This window comes from Oculina patagonica, chromosome 13 (assembly GCF_052425735.1).
Source record: "Oculina patagonica isolate OP01 chromosome 13, crgOcupat, whole genome shotgun sequence".
NCBI classification, from domain to species: Eukaryota; Metazoa; Cnidaria; class Anthozoa; order Scleractinia; family Oculinidae; genus Oculina; species Oculina patagonica.
The window spans coordinates 8,859,027-8,875,443 of NC_135770.1; the positions used below are offsets into that span (position 1 = coordinate 8,859,027).

The window sequence follows — 16,417 nt, forward strand, 5'->3', positions numbered from 1 at the left end:
GTGGGGGAGGGGGAATAAGTACCAGTTAATTGTGACATTCCGTCTCCTGCATTCGAGGGTTTCGTCAGCGCAGTTGCTAAGCAACGGAACGCGTTTTTGTTGCGTCATGCTGACGTGGCTATTTTCGGAGTAGTCGTGAGTACTCGCGTTAGTATTTGATTGGATAATAAGGATTGGAAACTGTTCGAGTACTTTAACGAAGATTTGTCAAACACAGCACGTGTTTTGTCGACGGCATTTAGGATCTTGTTGACTTAATTTCCTTGTGTTCTGATACCATGCACAGGATCAGGGAGCGATGAAAATGAGAAACTTCTTGAGCTACTAGACACTGTTGGACTTGTAAGTATAATGTAGTTAACTTTCTAATCCAGCATTTATAGATTTCTCACGTCTATTAACATTTATGTTTTATAATTTTAATTTGCGAAGACGTGTGTTTCTGAGAAAGTTCTCTCGTTTGGACTTGCCTTAAAATCTTCATGCACAGTTGAACCTCTGCTAAAGAACACTTGCCTTAAGCCGACACTTGGTCATCGTCTTAGCCACATACAAACACTCAACCTCCCATAAGCGGACATCTCTCTTAATATAAGAGGAGACTTTTTTCTAGTCGCTTGGGTGTCCGCTTACGCGAAGGTCCACAGTGGCTGCGGTCACATCTAGACTGCTAACTATAGTTAGGACGGCGTTAACTATAGTTAGCTATTTCGGTAATGTGACCGCTTCTCTGTTCGCCCTAACTATAGTTAGAAAATTTACGCCTCGCTGATCCAAAACAATACACACTAACTATAGTTATACCCAAGCAAGGTTCATGGGTTAGTCTTAAGTTTACAAACGAAAAGCCAATCAGAAAGCGACAATTCTTTTCGCACGTGCGAGATGAACATAAATATGCAAAACAAAGCACCAAGGGAAGGAAAACAAGAAAAACAACATGCCAAGAAATTACATATCATCAATGTTAGCAAAAACAAAGCTTGAATTCTTCGGTTTCTAGCATCCTTACTTCATTTTATTTTCTTCAAGGCCGAAATGCCGTGCAAAAATAGAAAAAATAGAGGAACAACTGGACACAAATAAACAACAAGGGCTGTCATGAACTAATTTAAATACCAAATTATTCACAACCTAATCAGAACTAACGATAGTTAACTGCATTGGTGTGACCGCAAAGACGACAGAAAGCACTAACTATAGTTAGGTATGACGTCACGTAACTTGAGACTAACTATAGTTAAACTTTAGTTACGTCGTAGATGTGACCGCAGCCAGTATCTGTATTGCTTCAAACTATTCTTTGGAAATTTCATTTATTTTTAATTATGCGTCTAATAATAATAAGAACTTTATTTATTTAAGTGTCAGGGTAAGTATTTAGCTTACAGAAGCTAATTGGGGACACGTTTCTACTTAACAATATATTAAAATTTAAAATGTACAGTTAAGAATACCGGTAAATATGGGTGTTTTCGTCTCATCTTTTCTTACAGCCAACTTTGTGTGGCCGTGTGGGCGGTATTGATACCCCGGTAGACTCCAATTGGTGAGTATAAAAGCTCAACAATCCTGCGTAGTTTTGTTCCACAAATCCTCCCCGTTGGATGGTTAGGGATAAGGTGGCTTTCACAAAGCTAACAAAATATTTAATCTTGTTTTTATTCTCGTGGATTAAACACAGGTATATTTGAACTGCACTGCTTGACAAAGTTACCTCGCATTCGCTACCCACCCAGAAATGTTGAACAATTAAAGCCCTTTTTTCTTCGTTCAAATATACGGTGCGAGTTTTCTACATCATCCTGACTAGCGAAAGAAAACTCATTGCCGACTCATGAAAACTTTAGCTGGCTCAATTCGTTAAAAGTGCATGAAAGTTGATTCTCAAACGAGAGCGAGTTTTTGAATTCCTGTTGGTTCTTGTTTAAGAGGCCTTGGAAACGTTAAGTCCAGCTGATCTAGTTGATTTTGTGCGACTCGAAGAACATCTACTCTCACTGTCAGTAGAGCCAATTTCTGCCCGTTTTATTCAAGCTTTTTTCTTTTATTCATATAGGGAAGATATGCTGTCCCCTGGTGAGATGCAAAGAGTGTCTTTCGCTCGTTTGTTCTATCACCGACCATTAATAGCACGTAAGTAGCAATGTAATGCTTTTTTGGTCACCTTTCCCCACCTCATTCAGCCGAAAATATGCGAGTTTTCCTTATCTTATTTCAGAGCAGACCCTGCCAAGGGACTGCTTTGTTTTGAATAAACATTTCAGAGGGCGTCAAATTCCCTATGCTAATTAAATGACACTTTACTTTTAAGTAATAAAAATGATGAAAATAGTTACTTCTAAGAATTCTAAGAATTATAGCTAATTACCGACCTACTCAAACTATTTCTAAATGATCAAGATCTGTACTTACTTCAGACCGAAACGACGCCAAAACCATACCTTTTACAGGGCCATAGGCAGAACGCAAAAAATGTGGACTTCAAAATCAGGAAGCAGAACCACAGAACCCGAAGCTCACGCCTCCGGCGCTCGCACCCACCCACGCAAAATCCTGCCCACGGCCCTGCTAGTTTAGCGCCGCACATACCTATAAAGCTTATGTAAGCGAGTATCTCCCCCACCCCCCTCCTGGGCGTTTAAGTTAATTATCGATTGTTTCATTAGTTATTTTTTTTCTGAATGCGTTTTCTGCTCATCAGTTCTTGATGAAGCTACCAGTGCTTTAGACGTTGCTTCAGAGGCCAGGTTGTACTCAGTTTGTAAACAGCTTGGAATAACAGCTGTCAGTATTGGACATAGAGCATCACTGAGGCAGGTATGTATCTCATCAAACAGATTGGGTTGGTTCATGCTTAGCGTGCATCTATCGAGTTTCAGTTTTTACAATAACTGAGAAAATTCCAACGTGCTCATTGTTGGAGAGCTTTGGTTGATTAGAGTATAGGCCATAAAATGACGTGACTTGTTACGTAACGTGAGGTGTTCTCAGAAAACTTAAGAAATTGTCGCAACGCTTTCTGAGAAACTGAAATCGGCGAGTTGTGAAATGTGCAGAGAATGCAGGGAAAGTGTTCTTAAGGTCATTCCCTAGTGATGTATTGTGCATCCCTGCTGCGCATAATTTCACGCATGATCAGCGCGTGCGCACTAAAAATGGCGGCTTTTTCTTTATGGCTGGACCTCGCCAAAGACAAATTGTCATTTTCTTTCGACCAGTTCTCAGTGTAGAATAAGAAGTAATCGGCGGAAAAGTGAATTTAGCAAGCAATCGTGACTATAATCATTGTGATATATAAAGGATTTAATGGGTATAACCCTAAACGAGCATGGGCGCCCCCCCCCCCCCCATTTTTATTTCAAAATTTAATTTCCTATAACATAAACAATCATCAGGCAAAGTTTGACAAAAATCTCAGTGCAGGTTCTATTGCAGTGGAATTACCTTAAAGAGTTGCGCGCGTGTGCAATTTCCACTGATTTCTCCCGTAATTTTCTTGTAAAATTAATTGACCACATTTTTTCATGATCTTTACACTTATAAACCATGGAAATGACGCCATAGAATGTCCAAAACTTTGCAGTGAAACCACTCGTTTGCAGCGCATGGTTCCGTGGAAAACTTCACAGCCTTCATTTTCTCTTATTGTTTTTCGTTGAGCGCGGAAAACATTCGTGAGAGAACTTGACGCCGCTTGACGTGAGAGAACTTGACGGGGCGGGGAGCGACAAATAAAAAAGCTGTGAAAGTCTGTTTGGAAAAAATGTGGTCCATTTGTTTCATGAACGCAGGAGTTTAAAAACAACAAGACAGACTTCCGAGATTCAACCCGAAAATTTCCATTCTGGTGACGTAGCTCTACAGAAATATGTACAGTGTCTCTGATTGGTTGTTGCTTGGTGACGAGTTTTGCGCGCAAGAAACAACCAATCAGAGGGAAACTGAAAACAGGGTTCGTACAGGACATGGAAAACCTGGAAAGTCATGGAGTTTTTGAATTTCATTCTCCAGACCTGGAAAGTTATGGAATTTAAGTTTGGGCCATGGAAAGTCGTGGGAAATGGTATTGATTGTCTAAAATAAATTAGGCAAGTTGTTTTTTTTTGTGTGAAAAAAGTACCCAAAATCAAGATTATTTTTTAAAATAAAATGAAAATCAAATTTAGGTCATGGAAAACTTTGAAAAGTCATGCAAAGGGTCATGGAAAGTCATGGAATTTCAAATGCTCAAAAGAGTACGAACCCTGTGTAAACAAATGCAAATGAAAGTAACGTTACGTCAATTATCATTTTGTTTCCTCAGCTCCACGACTTTAATTTGAAACTGGTCGGAGAAGGAGGATGGGAATTCAAGAAAATCAAAGATGAATAAAGTTATTCCAGCAACGCAAATTTCCGAGATTTCTTTTACAACAGATTGCATAATTATATAATGAATTGTATATACAATGAATTGAATTTACTTAACCAATATTTTCTAATCTGACAAATTATCCTATATAAAATACAATGTGATCATTAAATCAAAGGTTTATATAACCATTGCTATTTCTATATTACGACTGTTATACAAGTTTATCGTATAACAATGTTGCTTCGAGGGCATTTTCTTTCCTTATGGGAGAGAATGAGCCGTGAGAGAGCCCTGGGAACGAAAATTGTTCTGCTATCGAGCAACCGGCTCGCCTAATAGTACTGATTTCATTAGTTCTTGTTCAATGCTGAAGCTCGTAACGTGCTATTAAATTTTATTTGTGTGTTATTTTTGTTTGACAAAGTATCCTATTATGGCTTATGTAATAGTTCGTTATAAATGTGTAATGATTATTTATGTTATGTAACGATTCAATTTAAATAATGTAACGCATTTTCAATTATGTATTGACTCAATTTCACAATTTAAATTATATTAAGGCTCGATTTAAAAATATAATTATTATTTATGCTGTGTAATGGTTCGATTTAAATAATGTAACGCAATTTCAATTATATAATGTCTCAATGGCACAATTTCAATTAATTTATGTTACGGCTTAATTTAAATTTTATGGTAATCGAAAAGTTCTAAAATGAACAACAGTATTTAAATTATTACTATTTTTATTGAAAATTAACGTATTTTTCTACACCATGACTTTTTTCAATAAACGTAGCTCACTGTTGTTAGAGATCTGCCTTGTTTTTGCGATGCAGTAAAATTCCGATTATAAGTGCAGAACTTAATTCCGTCAAAAATACTCCGCTGTGCGTCGTATTTTCAACTCTCTTCTTGATCGGTGTTTTGATATCCCGATGAAACACTCACTCGTGTTTGATAGTTGAACCCCGCTAATTCTAACTCGGTTATTTCGAATTCCCCGTTTTTTCGAATTCAAACCCAATTGGATTTGCCCTTCAGTCATTTACTATCGGCTATTTCGAACTCCCGCTAATTAAATTCAAACTATTTTTTTGTTTCCCCTGACGGTTCGAAATAACGGGGTTCAACTGTATTACATCAGAACCAATACAACTCACTGAGTTATGAGTACATTCTGCCGTACCTCCGAAAGCGGTGACCATGTTAACGGCGGAGACATTGTCACGTGATGAGCTGTGTCTAAAAGTACTGAAATTTACCTCCTAGAAAAACTCTCATTGAGCAGGACATTACACGATATTGGCGTCCATCTTTACGTAGGACAGCGCTAGTTGGAAAAAGTATTTTAGTTACGACATTCCATTCATCCTTGTCAGGGTCATAGCATTCAATTCCTCCCCTTTCTCCCCAGTTGCACCACGCACAGTCCACCATATAAACTTTGTCATCAACACACATGATTCTGCCATCAAGAATTGTCTTTGGTTTTCCTATTAATTGCCATTCATTTGTTATTTCGCTGTACACTTCACATATCACACGAGGATCGCCAGTGCGGTTTGTCTTCCTTCCACCAACAATGAAAATTTTCTCGTGTGAGGCGGTTCCGTAAGCATTATATCTTGCTTCTTGAAGATTAGCCAGTTTCTCCCATTTTCCTTTGCTGAGATCATACCTGTCTACATCGGCCAAGGCTTTGTGTTGTCCTTCATTGAGGCCACCAATGAAATAAATAAAATTGTCTTTTGCGACAATGCAAATTCCTACCCTCAAACCTGAATCAAATGATAATACGTCTTCCCACGATTTCGATTCGGGTTTGTACTTCGTAATGTACGAAATATGCTGTTTTCCACAAGGAATAAACTGTGACACTCCCCCGCACCGATCGTAAGAACTCAAAGAAGCACAATCAGGACAAGACATTCTACTCCCGGGAATTTGCCTTTCTGATTCCAGTGCGTAAATTCCATCTACATTGTTATCACTGACAAAAATTTGCTCTAAATGTCTCTTTCCTTCGTACGGTACGTCCGTCCACCGATCAAACAATTTACCAAGGCAAAATATATAGTTTTCATAGGGACGCGTCTGAATCGTCCATCGAAAGAAAGTATACCAGGTATACACTGTGCCGTGATAGGATACCATTTGCTTCAACCACGGTGAAGTGTCCTTCAACTTGAACCACGGTGAAGTTTCACTCAACTTGTACCACGCATTTGTACTTGGATCATAACACAGGAGTTGTTTTTTTCCCCCTCGCTTTAGGCATACTACTATCACAGGAGTCTCAAGAGACTTCCTGGGAGACGGGACCGAGATATTTTCAGAATTATTTGAGTCAATTGCCTTCATAACTTCCTTTACAACAGTGAGACAGCATACATTATCGTTCACAAGATCATTTGTCACGATATCATTGAATAGATAGTCACGCGATACATAAACAAGCCGAACCTGACGAAATAAATCGTTGAAATACTTCTCTCGCTCGCTTTTGTTGTGATCGATCCAAGTTAGAATGATCTTAAACACATCTTCCTCTGCGCTAACAACTATTTCGTCACTTGAAATCCATTTGTTAACTTCCTCGCTCGACATGTTCAACAAGCAGCTATTTCAAAAAGAAATAGTGTTTCGTTTCCAGATTGCGGAAGGGTGAGAATAATGTAACACTAAGGAGAGATGGGTTTGTGGTTTACTTTAATTTGGAGAAGGTCCTAGTGTATGTTGAATTTGCCGAATTTATGCACGAGTGAAGAATGAAAAGAAGAACTTCATATTCAGTTTAACACCTACTGTCCATTTTATGTAAAGGAGACGTAAACTACGTCCTGATGCAGTTTGGCTTTCAAGAGTTCAAGTAACACACAAATATTTCTCTTTATAGAAATAGCATGTGTCTTTCTCTCCAAATTAAGTTAAGTGAAAGAAGCTTGTCTTTATCGTTTTTACTCATCCAGTGAAAATTAAAATGATTGTTTTTATTTCTGCAGAACACTTTTTACTTAAAAATGGCACCTGATAGCATAACTTTGAATGTTACATGAATGGAAAAATAACTTACAGAAAATATTTAAATATATTCCTATCAATGTCGGGAATGGTTTATTTTTTAAAACAAACAATCCTAAAACAAATCAGTCCCATAAATAAAGTGTTTTGTGACTACTGATCTCTGATAAAATCCAAAACAACACTTTAATCGTAGATTAAATTATTACCTTTTGACAAAAAGCTTGAGGTATATACTTCTCTGAGTTGATCACATGCTCAAATCAAATAAATGCCAAATTCAAGACAAACCATAACCCCGGTCGACAACAACAGAGATAAGCACACTGTTTCGAAGCCATTTCTTCAAAATCAAATGCCTGTTGTCACTTTACAAAGACACGTAAACAACCAGGGCAAATTAATGTAAAAAAGCTACCATACACAGATTTTTAACCGGGATTTTTAATTAAGCAAAATTCAAGTTTAAAGAAAGTTTATGTTATATGTTATATATAGTCATACCAGGATTGTATTTTGGTCGATCCGCGCTGCACGCTCTCCCGGCAAATATAAAATTATCTCCACAGAATAAGAGCTAATAAGACACAGCCAAGTTGCTTCTGTTGTCAGTGTAACACTGATAATAACGATTTGCATTTTTGGCGATACTGTGGAGTTTCGATCAGACCGCGATGGCTTTGAATAATCCAAATAATGTTTATATCAATAATTTAATCTCAGAAATCTGCTCCAGCAGTTGCAACGGTAGTTAATGTTGAGCGTTACATCAACTAAGGAGACGAATTTAGTTCGACACGGCAGTTGCACACCTTGCTATACGATACTGTCCATACAAAATTTAAACTTTGAACAGAACTTGACTGTCTTCTTTTTCGTTCTCAACTTTCCGTGCAGACTCGAATGTTTTTGCGACGCACGTGACACTGATCACGCAATTCCGGGTACATCCACGCGAGAACCCACGCAATTTTGCGTGTATTCGCGCTGTTTGTGACGTCGACGATGCCGTGAATTTTCTTGTACAAATAGAATAGGGCAATTTCCCACATTTATACATTCCTCTGTTACATGAAGTGAAATTAACTTTGTAACTCGCCTGTAAATATGCACTTCTCTTTGTAGTGCACTTAAGCTCTACCGTGCGAGCAAACTCGAGTCATCCCGTTTTTCTTTGCGCTTGCAAACACTGGTTGGTGGAAATTTACTTCCGTTTCAGAATAATATTAAACGCTACGAGAGCTTTCTCTAGTTTTCTTACAATACATCGCTTTAATCAAACTTAAAACAATTTCAGTCGTTAGATGTTTCTGTTTGGAACGAATCTCAATATTTTTGGTCATGCTGAGGAATAATATTATATTTCCGATATTTAAAGAACATGTTTTTACGAAATTAATTGCCATCGGTCATACGTATTTACTTTGTGGTTACGACCGTTCTTGTGATTGGATAGCAGCCACCCGTGCGAGCAAACACGACAAGTCATCCCGTTTTTGTTTGCGCTTTCAAACACTGATTGGTGGAAATTTACTTCCGTTTCAGAAAATCGCTAGAATGTTTACTTAACAATTAAACGCTACGAGAGCTTTCTCTAGTTTTCTTACAATACATCGCTTTTATCAAACTTAAAACCATTGCAGTCGCCAGATATTTCTGTTTGCAACGAATCTCAATATTTTTTTATCATGCTGAGGAATATCTTTCCGATATTTGAAGAACATGTTTTTACGAAATTAATTGCCATCGGTCAAACGTATTTACTTTGTGGTTACGACCGTTCTTCTGATTGGATAGTAGCCCCCACTGTGTAAATAGTTCACATCGAAGCCAAAATAATACCGTATCGTTTCTGAGGAAACGAAACAAAAACTCTTCCGCTTTCGCTACGTTGGTGAAATTTGCATGTATGAATGTTTTGGCGTCAGAAATAAGATCTTCGCATTGATAACTTTCTGCAAAATGGTAAGTTGAAATACAATTTGAAGTATTCAACGTCTGTGCTAAAACTTTTCCAGCCAGAGTCATTAATGGCAGAATAAACAAATAGTCAGCCATCTCGATCAGGTCCCGAGCATCATCTTCAGCCAATATCTGAACGCCACCCGTGTAAATAAACTCCAATACAGCTCCTAAACCAGCCTCGGTTAGCATTTCCAATCGAGCCACTCCTACTTTTGACTCTATCATGCCACTGTTTAGCAGCTTTTCAAAGAAAGGACTTGCTTCTGAAAGAACTTTTCTGTGAGCTTTGAATTCTGTGCCATCTTCGACCAGCAAAGTTACGTCAAAAGGATTGTCGCGTGTTTCTTGTGGCTTGAATATGTCTTGTGTCCTTCTCGTAACATCCATCGCCGAATTTAAAACACTATCAACGAATTTAAATGGAAATGGACTGAAAGATATTGTATTTGAAATATAACTGACTAAAGAATATTACTAAAGTGTATTCGTGACCTCCGTTTTCATAGAACTCGTGATCGATGCAGTCAATCTATCTATGACGTCATCAACTACCCGGAATATTGAATAATCGGATAAGGAAAGCTTTGGATTATATTGTCACTTATCTGACATATTTGTCATCTTATGCGCATACCGCAGGCACGTATTTTCTTGGCTCTCTAAGCTATAAAGCTGGAGTTGAAAATAGGCCCCTCAGTATTTATTTGAGGTATACTGACATGCTATAGGTGTATTATAAAAGCCAGATGCATGTTTATCAAAAATATTGTATAAAAAAGCCTTTGCTTAATAAACATTAGGCTCGAATAAACTGCAGGAATCAAACAAACGCCGGGTTCACCAGGATAACTTTGAAATAAAAGAAAATACGGCAATTGTAGATCTATCTGTAAAGCACAAACTGACCTACGCATTGCACTTGACAACTGACATCCTGAAGATGTCGAAACGTTGTATTTTATTATCACTGATCTTTGATCTTTTCTTGACAATTAAACGTTCTCTTGCTTAGTAAATTATTATGTGAGGAATACTGCAGTATTTTCAAGTTTTCGAAAGACGGACGAACACGCCGTATAAAAAGTTGCTCGCGGTGCTTTTCTCAGTAGAGTTTCTTCTTTGTTTAACGACCCTTACTCACTTCAGTGGTTATTTTAAGGTAATCTTGAATCGTATCAAGTATTCGTGCTACCACGGAGAGTAACTGTAGTCGAAAAATTAAAATGTTTGAAATTTGGATTCACGTCCCTACATGTACAAGCCAACTGCAATCTGTTTTCGAAGGCCAATAATTAAATCCATTGCCTTTTTTGCTTTTGACGCGCGTCATTCAAATGTAGATGCTTGCTGCGTGATGTTTTCTTTTCTCCAGAGTAAGAGGTATAATAAGAGGTATTATTATATGGCTAGCACTTGTAGGCGATAAAACGCGTGCTCTCATTGGCTAAGGGGAAGGGCATTATTCTCCCGTAATGCCCAAGAGCTGATTACGAATTATGCAAATTTATAGAAACAAAACAAAACAAAAAAGGCCATTTAAAGACCACATTTTTTAAAAAAAATTGCTGTGAAAATCGTGAGTGACGACAAGAGTGAATTCAGTACCCTGACGAGCTTAGATTTAAGGATAACAGTGAACGTACAGCGTTAAAATACGAACGAGTTGGAGTGGTGGCGGACAGAGCGAAGGAAACAACCAGGAGGAGATTGAAACTCTCATCAAAGAGCAAAAAAGTAAAAATACAACCAAGAAAACTGTCAGTGACATGAAAGCATATCATGTCCATTTTTTGGACTTACTAGCTGGTGATCACTTTTTAGAAAAGTTATTGAAAGATGTGCGCAAAATTAATGGCGACGAGTACTAACCCACGGGGGGACTCCCGTATGAAAGGGGCGAGGATTCTCGTTGGAAATTTTAAAAAGAACCCTAAAAAAGACCAACCCGGGCGGGGCTCAAGCTGTTTTTGACTCCTTAAAGATACCAGAATATTAAAAATAGAATTTATATTTGTAAATTTCTTCGAATGCAACCCTAAACGAGACCTGGACGGCTAAAACTATAAGCGTTCTGCCTGGAACATCCTAAGCGAGACCAAAAATCCGAAATTTACACCCCCCCCCCCCCCCCCCCCCAAGGTACGAACCTGACACGCTGTCGACATAATGGTATGGGACGAGTGTGTACCATTTGCTCAAAGGCACAATTTAAATTATGTACTTGCTCAATTTAAAAATTTAAAAATTTATTACGTTTTGTAATGCGCGTATCGCAATTTCAATTATGTAGTGGCTCAATGGCTCAATTTAAATTTAATTAATGGTATAGTAGGAAAGTTGTGAAATGATCAATAGTATTTAAATTATTGCTATTTTTACTGAAAGTTAACGTATTTTTCTATAACATGACATTTTTTTTTCAATAAAATCAATGGCAGCTTACTGTTGTGAGAAATCTGCCATGTTTTGTGATACAATTCCGAGTATTACTGCAGAGTTTACAATAGCTCATAAGGCTTTTTATGGTAGGGCTAATTTTGGGGTACGTGAGGAGATTATTATCTGATAGATTTCTGCGTCTCAGTGGGGGTGGGTTTGCGTATCATCTTCCCCGCGCGCAGCGCTGCCACAAAAACGAAATTACGGCAAATTAACGCCTGATCGCATAATCATAGGATAAGGTTTTGAGCTTTTGTGTTGTCAATAACCCCACCTTCAGACAATTGTCGACTATTGATAAAGGTGAATGAACGACCGTAGCGAATTTGGAACACTAACTTTTCTAGCAGGAGGTTTCGAGCGTTAGGGTCGGCACACACGGGGCGAAGTCCCTGCCGGTATTCCTTGCAAAAAGCTCATTGAAGATTGTTTACGAGGGGCTAGTCACAGCGACTTGTCCCCATGCGTGTAACAACCAGTAAGCTTAATGTTGGGAATAACTATGTTTTGAAAGGCAAGTCCCTGCGACTTGTCCCCATGCGTGTACCGACCCGTAAGCTTAATGTTGAGCATAACTATGTTTTGAGAGGCAAGTCCTTGGGACCTCTCCCTTTAATTCAAACCAGTTCGAATTCGTGTGACAAGTAGTCGCAGAAACCAAGCTTCGGTCCTTGTGACTAAAAATGGGTAGTTCATACAAAATGGGCAGCTCATAGGAAGGGATTTTTCCCCAAACTTTGTTGCAGGCTTTAGTCGCAGAGATCCTACGGTGTGCCGAATTGTATCATTTCTCGGAATCAAATTCAGGATCTCCGCGAGCATTAAGAGATGTAGTAAAAAAAAAAAAATGACTAAGACGCCAGACCTGTCCAAACATTCTTAGACGCTCCAAAATGGCCACGAAACGAGCAAATACTGTACATAAATTATTTGGGTGAAAAAAAAAGGTGTTGCACAACCGAAGCTGAAACTCTCCTAATATTCGTTGTCCAAGGTCCGCTCCGCATATTCTCTCCTCCCTATGACCCCTTTGCACCCTCTTTGCGGGTAATAACCCTGCACCCTCTCGCCCTCGGGTCAACTACCGCCCAGGCGACTGGGAACGAAGCAGGCCCACGGTTAAGATCGAGATTCATCGATGAGAGGGAAAGTTGTACGAAAATTTCATGTCAGAAGCTGGACGGGATAGGATTTCTTCTCTTCGTGCAATAAAGCATCGAATGAGCTTGAGTACATACCCCATACTTCTGTTGAGCGAAAAAGGTATCGTTTGCTTTTCTCACAAACAGAAGTAGCGTGCAATTCCACTGCCGGCAACCACGATTTCCTTGAAAGAAATCGATGCGGAGCGGAAAAAATAACTCGGTAAAGCCACTACCTGAGACTGAATGCCCTCCTTCCCTACTTATCTCTCCTCTCTCTCCTCTCCCTTTCGAAAAAAGGACGCCCGATCGCAGGTTATAGAGCCACTGGCTTGGCTGCCAACACTTGTTACGTATGCTAAACTTTCCTACAATTTGAGCTCAGACAAGGAAACTTGTTCCTTCGCCTTACTCGGCAATAGCGCAGCAAAAAACCAAGAGACATTTTTGTAACTCAGCAAATCTTGTTTAATGTAAAGTAAACCTCGTCGATACTTCACACAGCTAATAATACTAACTGCTAAAGGTAATCATTATGGAAATCACGCTTATCGAATTGCAACAGTTTATGCGTTGCCTACATAGTGTCCAAGACAAATTGTATATGAAAGTATGTTACTTTGTTAATGTTAAATTAAAAATCCAGTTAAAATTTTGGACGCTACCTACGTGAGGAATATAAAGCACAAATAAAAGTTTCTTTGAAATGCAAAACCTGTTGTGCTCATGAATAGATCAACCTATTTTGTCTTTTCCTAACGTTAACTTCTGTAATTTCTTAGATATAGATATCGTGTTATACAAAAAGGAACGCTCAAAAGTCGCAACGTTTCCACCTCTCCGAGGTCATTTTCAAGTGGGAGTAAATCAGTTAAAAATAGTTAAAAACAGGTGAGAAAGTCACGATCGCTAGAATGTTATAAAATATGTCAAGGATGTGAAAAATACTTATGATATTGTTATAATAATAATAGAGTTGATGTTCTTGGGCGTAAATAAGTTTTTGACTTTTGTCAAAGCTCATGTTAGCCCTTGCCTGCGGCTCGGGCTAAAATGAGCCTGAGTGGGATCAAAAACATATCAAAACAATCTTGCCCACCCGCAAAAATCAACTCTATTGTTATATTTACGTTATTTTTTTATTATTCATTTATATTATTTTTTTTGCAAAGAATTTCCTGAAAAATATCAACATGCTTGTGAGATGTCATCACTTCTGCATGCGCATGCATTGCGTACTTTCCTTTAATTTCTTGAAATACAACTGAAAAAAAAGAATGGACTGCAAGTCCGAGAATCACGGACATTCAAATCATTCAAATCTGGTGCTGATCAAAAGGATAGCGGGCTCTGGGAATGAGAGAGTCACAAGACTCTAACAACGCAATTTGTGTAGTTCTGATAAGTTACTGACAACGTAAAAGTTGTCAGTAAGATTAAGTCTTGCTTTTAATGAACTCTAATCTCATCATAGTTTAGATTTAAATGACCTTTTTTATTTACCATTAAAACCAATACAACTCACTGAGCTACGAGTCACTTTCTGTCACACCTTCGAAAGAAGTAACGTGATGAGCTGAAGTACTGAAATTTGCCTCCTAGAAAAACTCTCATTGAGCAGGACATTACACCAGCCACGGTTCTATCTCTATCTTGGACAGCTTTAGCTGGAACAGGTATTTTAGTTACGACATTCCATTCATCCTTGTCAGGGTCATAGCATACAATTTCTCCCCTTCCTCCCCAGTTGTACCACGTACCGTCCACCATATAAACTTTGTCATCAACACACATTATGCTACCAACAGGAAATGCCCTTGATTTTGTTATTAATTGCCATTCATTTGTTGCTTCGCTGTACACTTCACATATGTTCACACGAACAAGAAAGCCTGTCCTCGATCCCCCAGCAATGAAAATTTTCTCGCGTGCGGCGGTTCCGAAGGCAAAATATCTTGCTTCTCGAAGATTCGCCAGTTTGTCCCATTTTCTTTTGTTGAGATCATACCTGTCAACATCGGCCAAAACCTTGCGTGTTCCCTCCATGACGCCACCAATGAAATAAATATAATTGTCTTTTGCGACAATACAAATTCCTATTTTCAAACCTACATCAAATGATAATACGTCTTCCCACGATTTCGATTCGGGTTTGTACTTCGTAATGTACGAAAGATGCTGTTTTCCACAAGGAATAAACTGTGCCACTCGCCCGAACCGATTGAAAGGATTCAAAGAAGCACAATCAGGGCAAGATATTCTACTCCCGGGAATTTGCCTCAGTTCTGATTCCAGTGCGTAAATTCCATCTCCATTGTTACTGACAAAAATTTGCTGTAAATGTCTGTTTCCTTCATACGGTACGTCCGTCCATCGATCAAACAATTTACCAAGGCAAAAAATATAGTTTTTATAGTGACGCGTCGTGCGTTGAAATAAAGTATACACTGTGCCGTGATAGGATACTAATTGCCCATTCCACGATGAAGTGTCGTCACTCAACGTGTACCAAGGTGAAGTTTCACTCAACTTGTACCACGTATTTGTACGGGGATTATAACACAGGAGTTGTTCCCCCCCTTTCACTAGGCATACTACTATAACAGGAGTCTCAAGGGACTTCCTGGGAGACGGGACCGAGATATTTTCAGAATTATTTGAGTCAATTGCCTTCATAACTTCCTTTACAACAGTGAGACAGCATACATTATCGTTCACAAGATCATTTGTCACGATATCATTGAATAGATAGTCACGCGATACATAAACAAGCCGAACCTGACGAAATAAATCGTTGAAATACTTCTCTCGCTCGCTTTTGTTGTGATCGATCCAAGTTAGAATGATCTTAAACACATCTACCTCTGCGCTAACAACTATTTCGTCACTTGAAATCCATTTGTTAACTTCCTCGCTCGACATGTTCAAAAACTCTTCCGCTTTCGCTACGTTGGTGAAATTTGCATGTATGAATGTTTTGGCGTCAGAAATAAGATCTTCGCATTGATAACTTTCTGCAAAATGGTAAGTTGAAATACAATTTGAAGTATTCAACGTCTGTGCTAAAACTTTTCCAGCCAGAGTCATTAATGGCAGAATAAACAAATAGTCAGCCATCTCGATCAGGTCCCGAGCATCATCTTCAGCCAATATCTGAACGCCACCCGTGTAAATAAACTCCAATACAGCTCCTAAACCAGCCTCGGTTAGCATTTCCAATCGAGCCACTCCTACTTTTGACTCTATCATGCCACTGTTTAGCAGCTTTTCAAAGAAAGGACTTGCTGCTGAAAGAACTTTTCTGTGAGCTTTGAACTCGGTGCCATCTTCGACCAGCAAGGTCACGTCAAAAGGATTGTCGTGCGTTTCTTGTGGCTTGAATATGTCTTTCTTTTTCGTAACATCCATAGCGTATTAACACTAGCAAATGGAAACCTCCTGAAAATTATTGTAGTTCAAGTTTAAGACTTAAAAATATTACCAGTGGATT

General features: G+C 38.7%; 3 protein-coding genes across 3 annotated transcripts in view; 1 reads left to right on the top strand and 2 right to left on the bottom strand.

The window, feature by feature from the left end:
* The window catches only part of LOC144634960 (lysosomal cobalamin transporter ABCD4-like), a 45,239-nt gene extending 40,559 nt beyond the window's left edge, over positions 1 to 4,680 (top strand). Inside the window, exons 17-21 of the mRNA XM_078494005.1 lie at positions 287 to 342; positions 1,497 to 1,549; positions 2,060 to 2,136; positions 2,705 to 2,820; positions 4,307 to 4,680. Coding sequence (XP_078350131.1) covers positions 287 to 342; positions 1,497 to 1,549; positions 2,060 to 2,136; positions 2,705 to 2,820; positions 4,307 to 4,375 — 371 coding nt within the window. The 3' untranslated portion in view covers positions 4,376 to 4,680. The remainder of the gene's footprint in view (positions 1 to 286; positions 343 to 1,496; positions 1,550 to 2,059; positions 2,137 to 2,704; positions 2,821 to 4,306) is intronic.
* Positions 4,681 to 5,602: 922 nt separating this feature from the next.
* On the bottom strand, positions 5,603 to 6,967 carry LOC144636925 (kelch-like protein 24). Its single transcript, XM_078496121.1, has one exon. The coding sequence runs from the start codon at positions 6,965 to 6,967 to the stop codon at positions 5,603 to 5,605; it is 1,365 nt and encodes a 454-aa protein (XP_078352247.1).
* Positions 6,968 to 14,463: 7,496 nt separating this feature from the next.
* LOC144636926 (kelch-like protein 40) lies at positions 14,464 to 16,335 on the bottom strand. The gene has a single exon (XM_078496122.1). The coding sequence runs from the start codon at positions 16,333 to 16,335 to the stop codon at positions 14,464 to 14,466; it is 1,872 nt and encodes a 623-aa protein (XP_078352248.1).
* Between the last annotated feature and the right edge of the window lie 82 nt (positions 16,336 to 16,417).

What these genes read in the sequence shown, in the direction of transcription:
- LOC144636925 (XM_078496121.1), bottom strand. Translation starts at nt 6,967, where the DNA reads ATGTCGAGCGAGGAAGTTAACAAATGGATTTCAAGTGACGAAATAGTT.
- LOC144636926 (XM_078496122.1), bottom strand. Translation starts at nt 16,335, where the DNA reads ATGGATGTTACGAAAAAGAAAGACATATTCAAGCCACAAGAAACGCAC.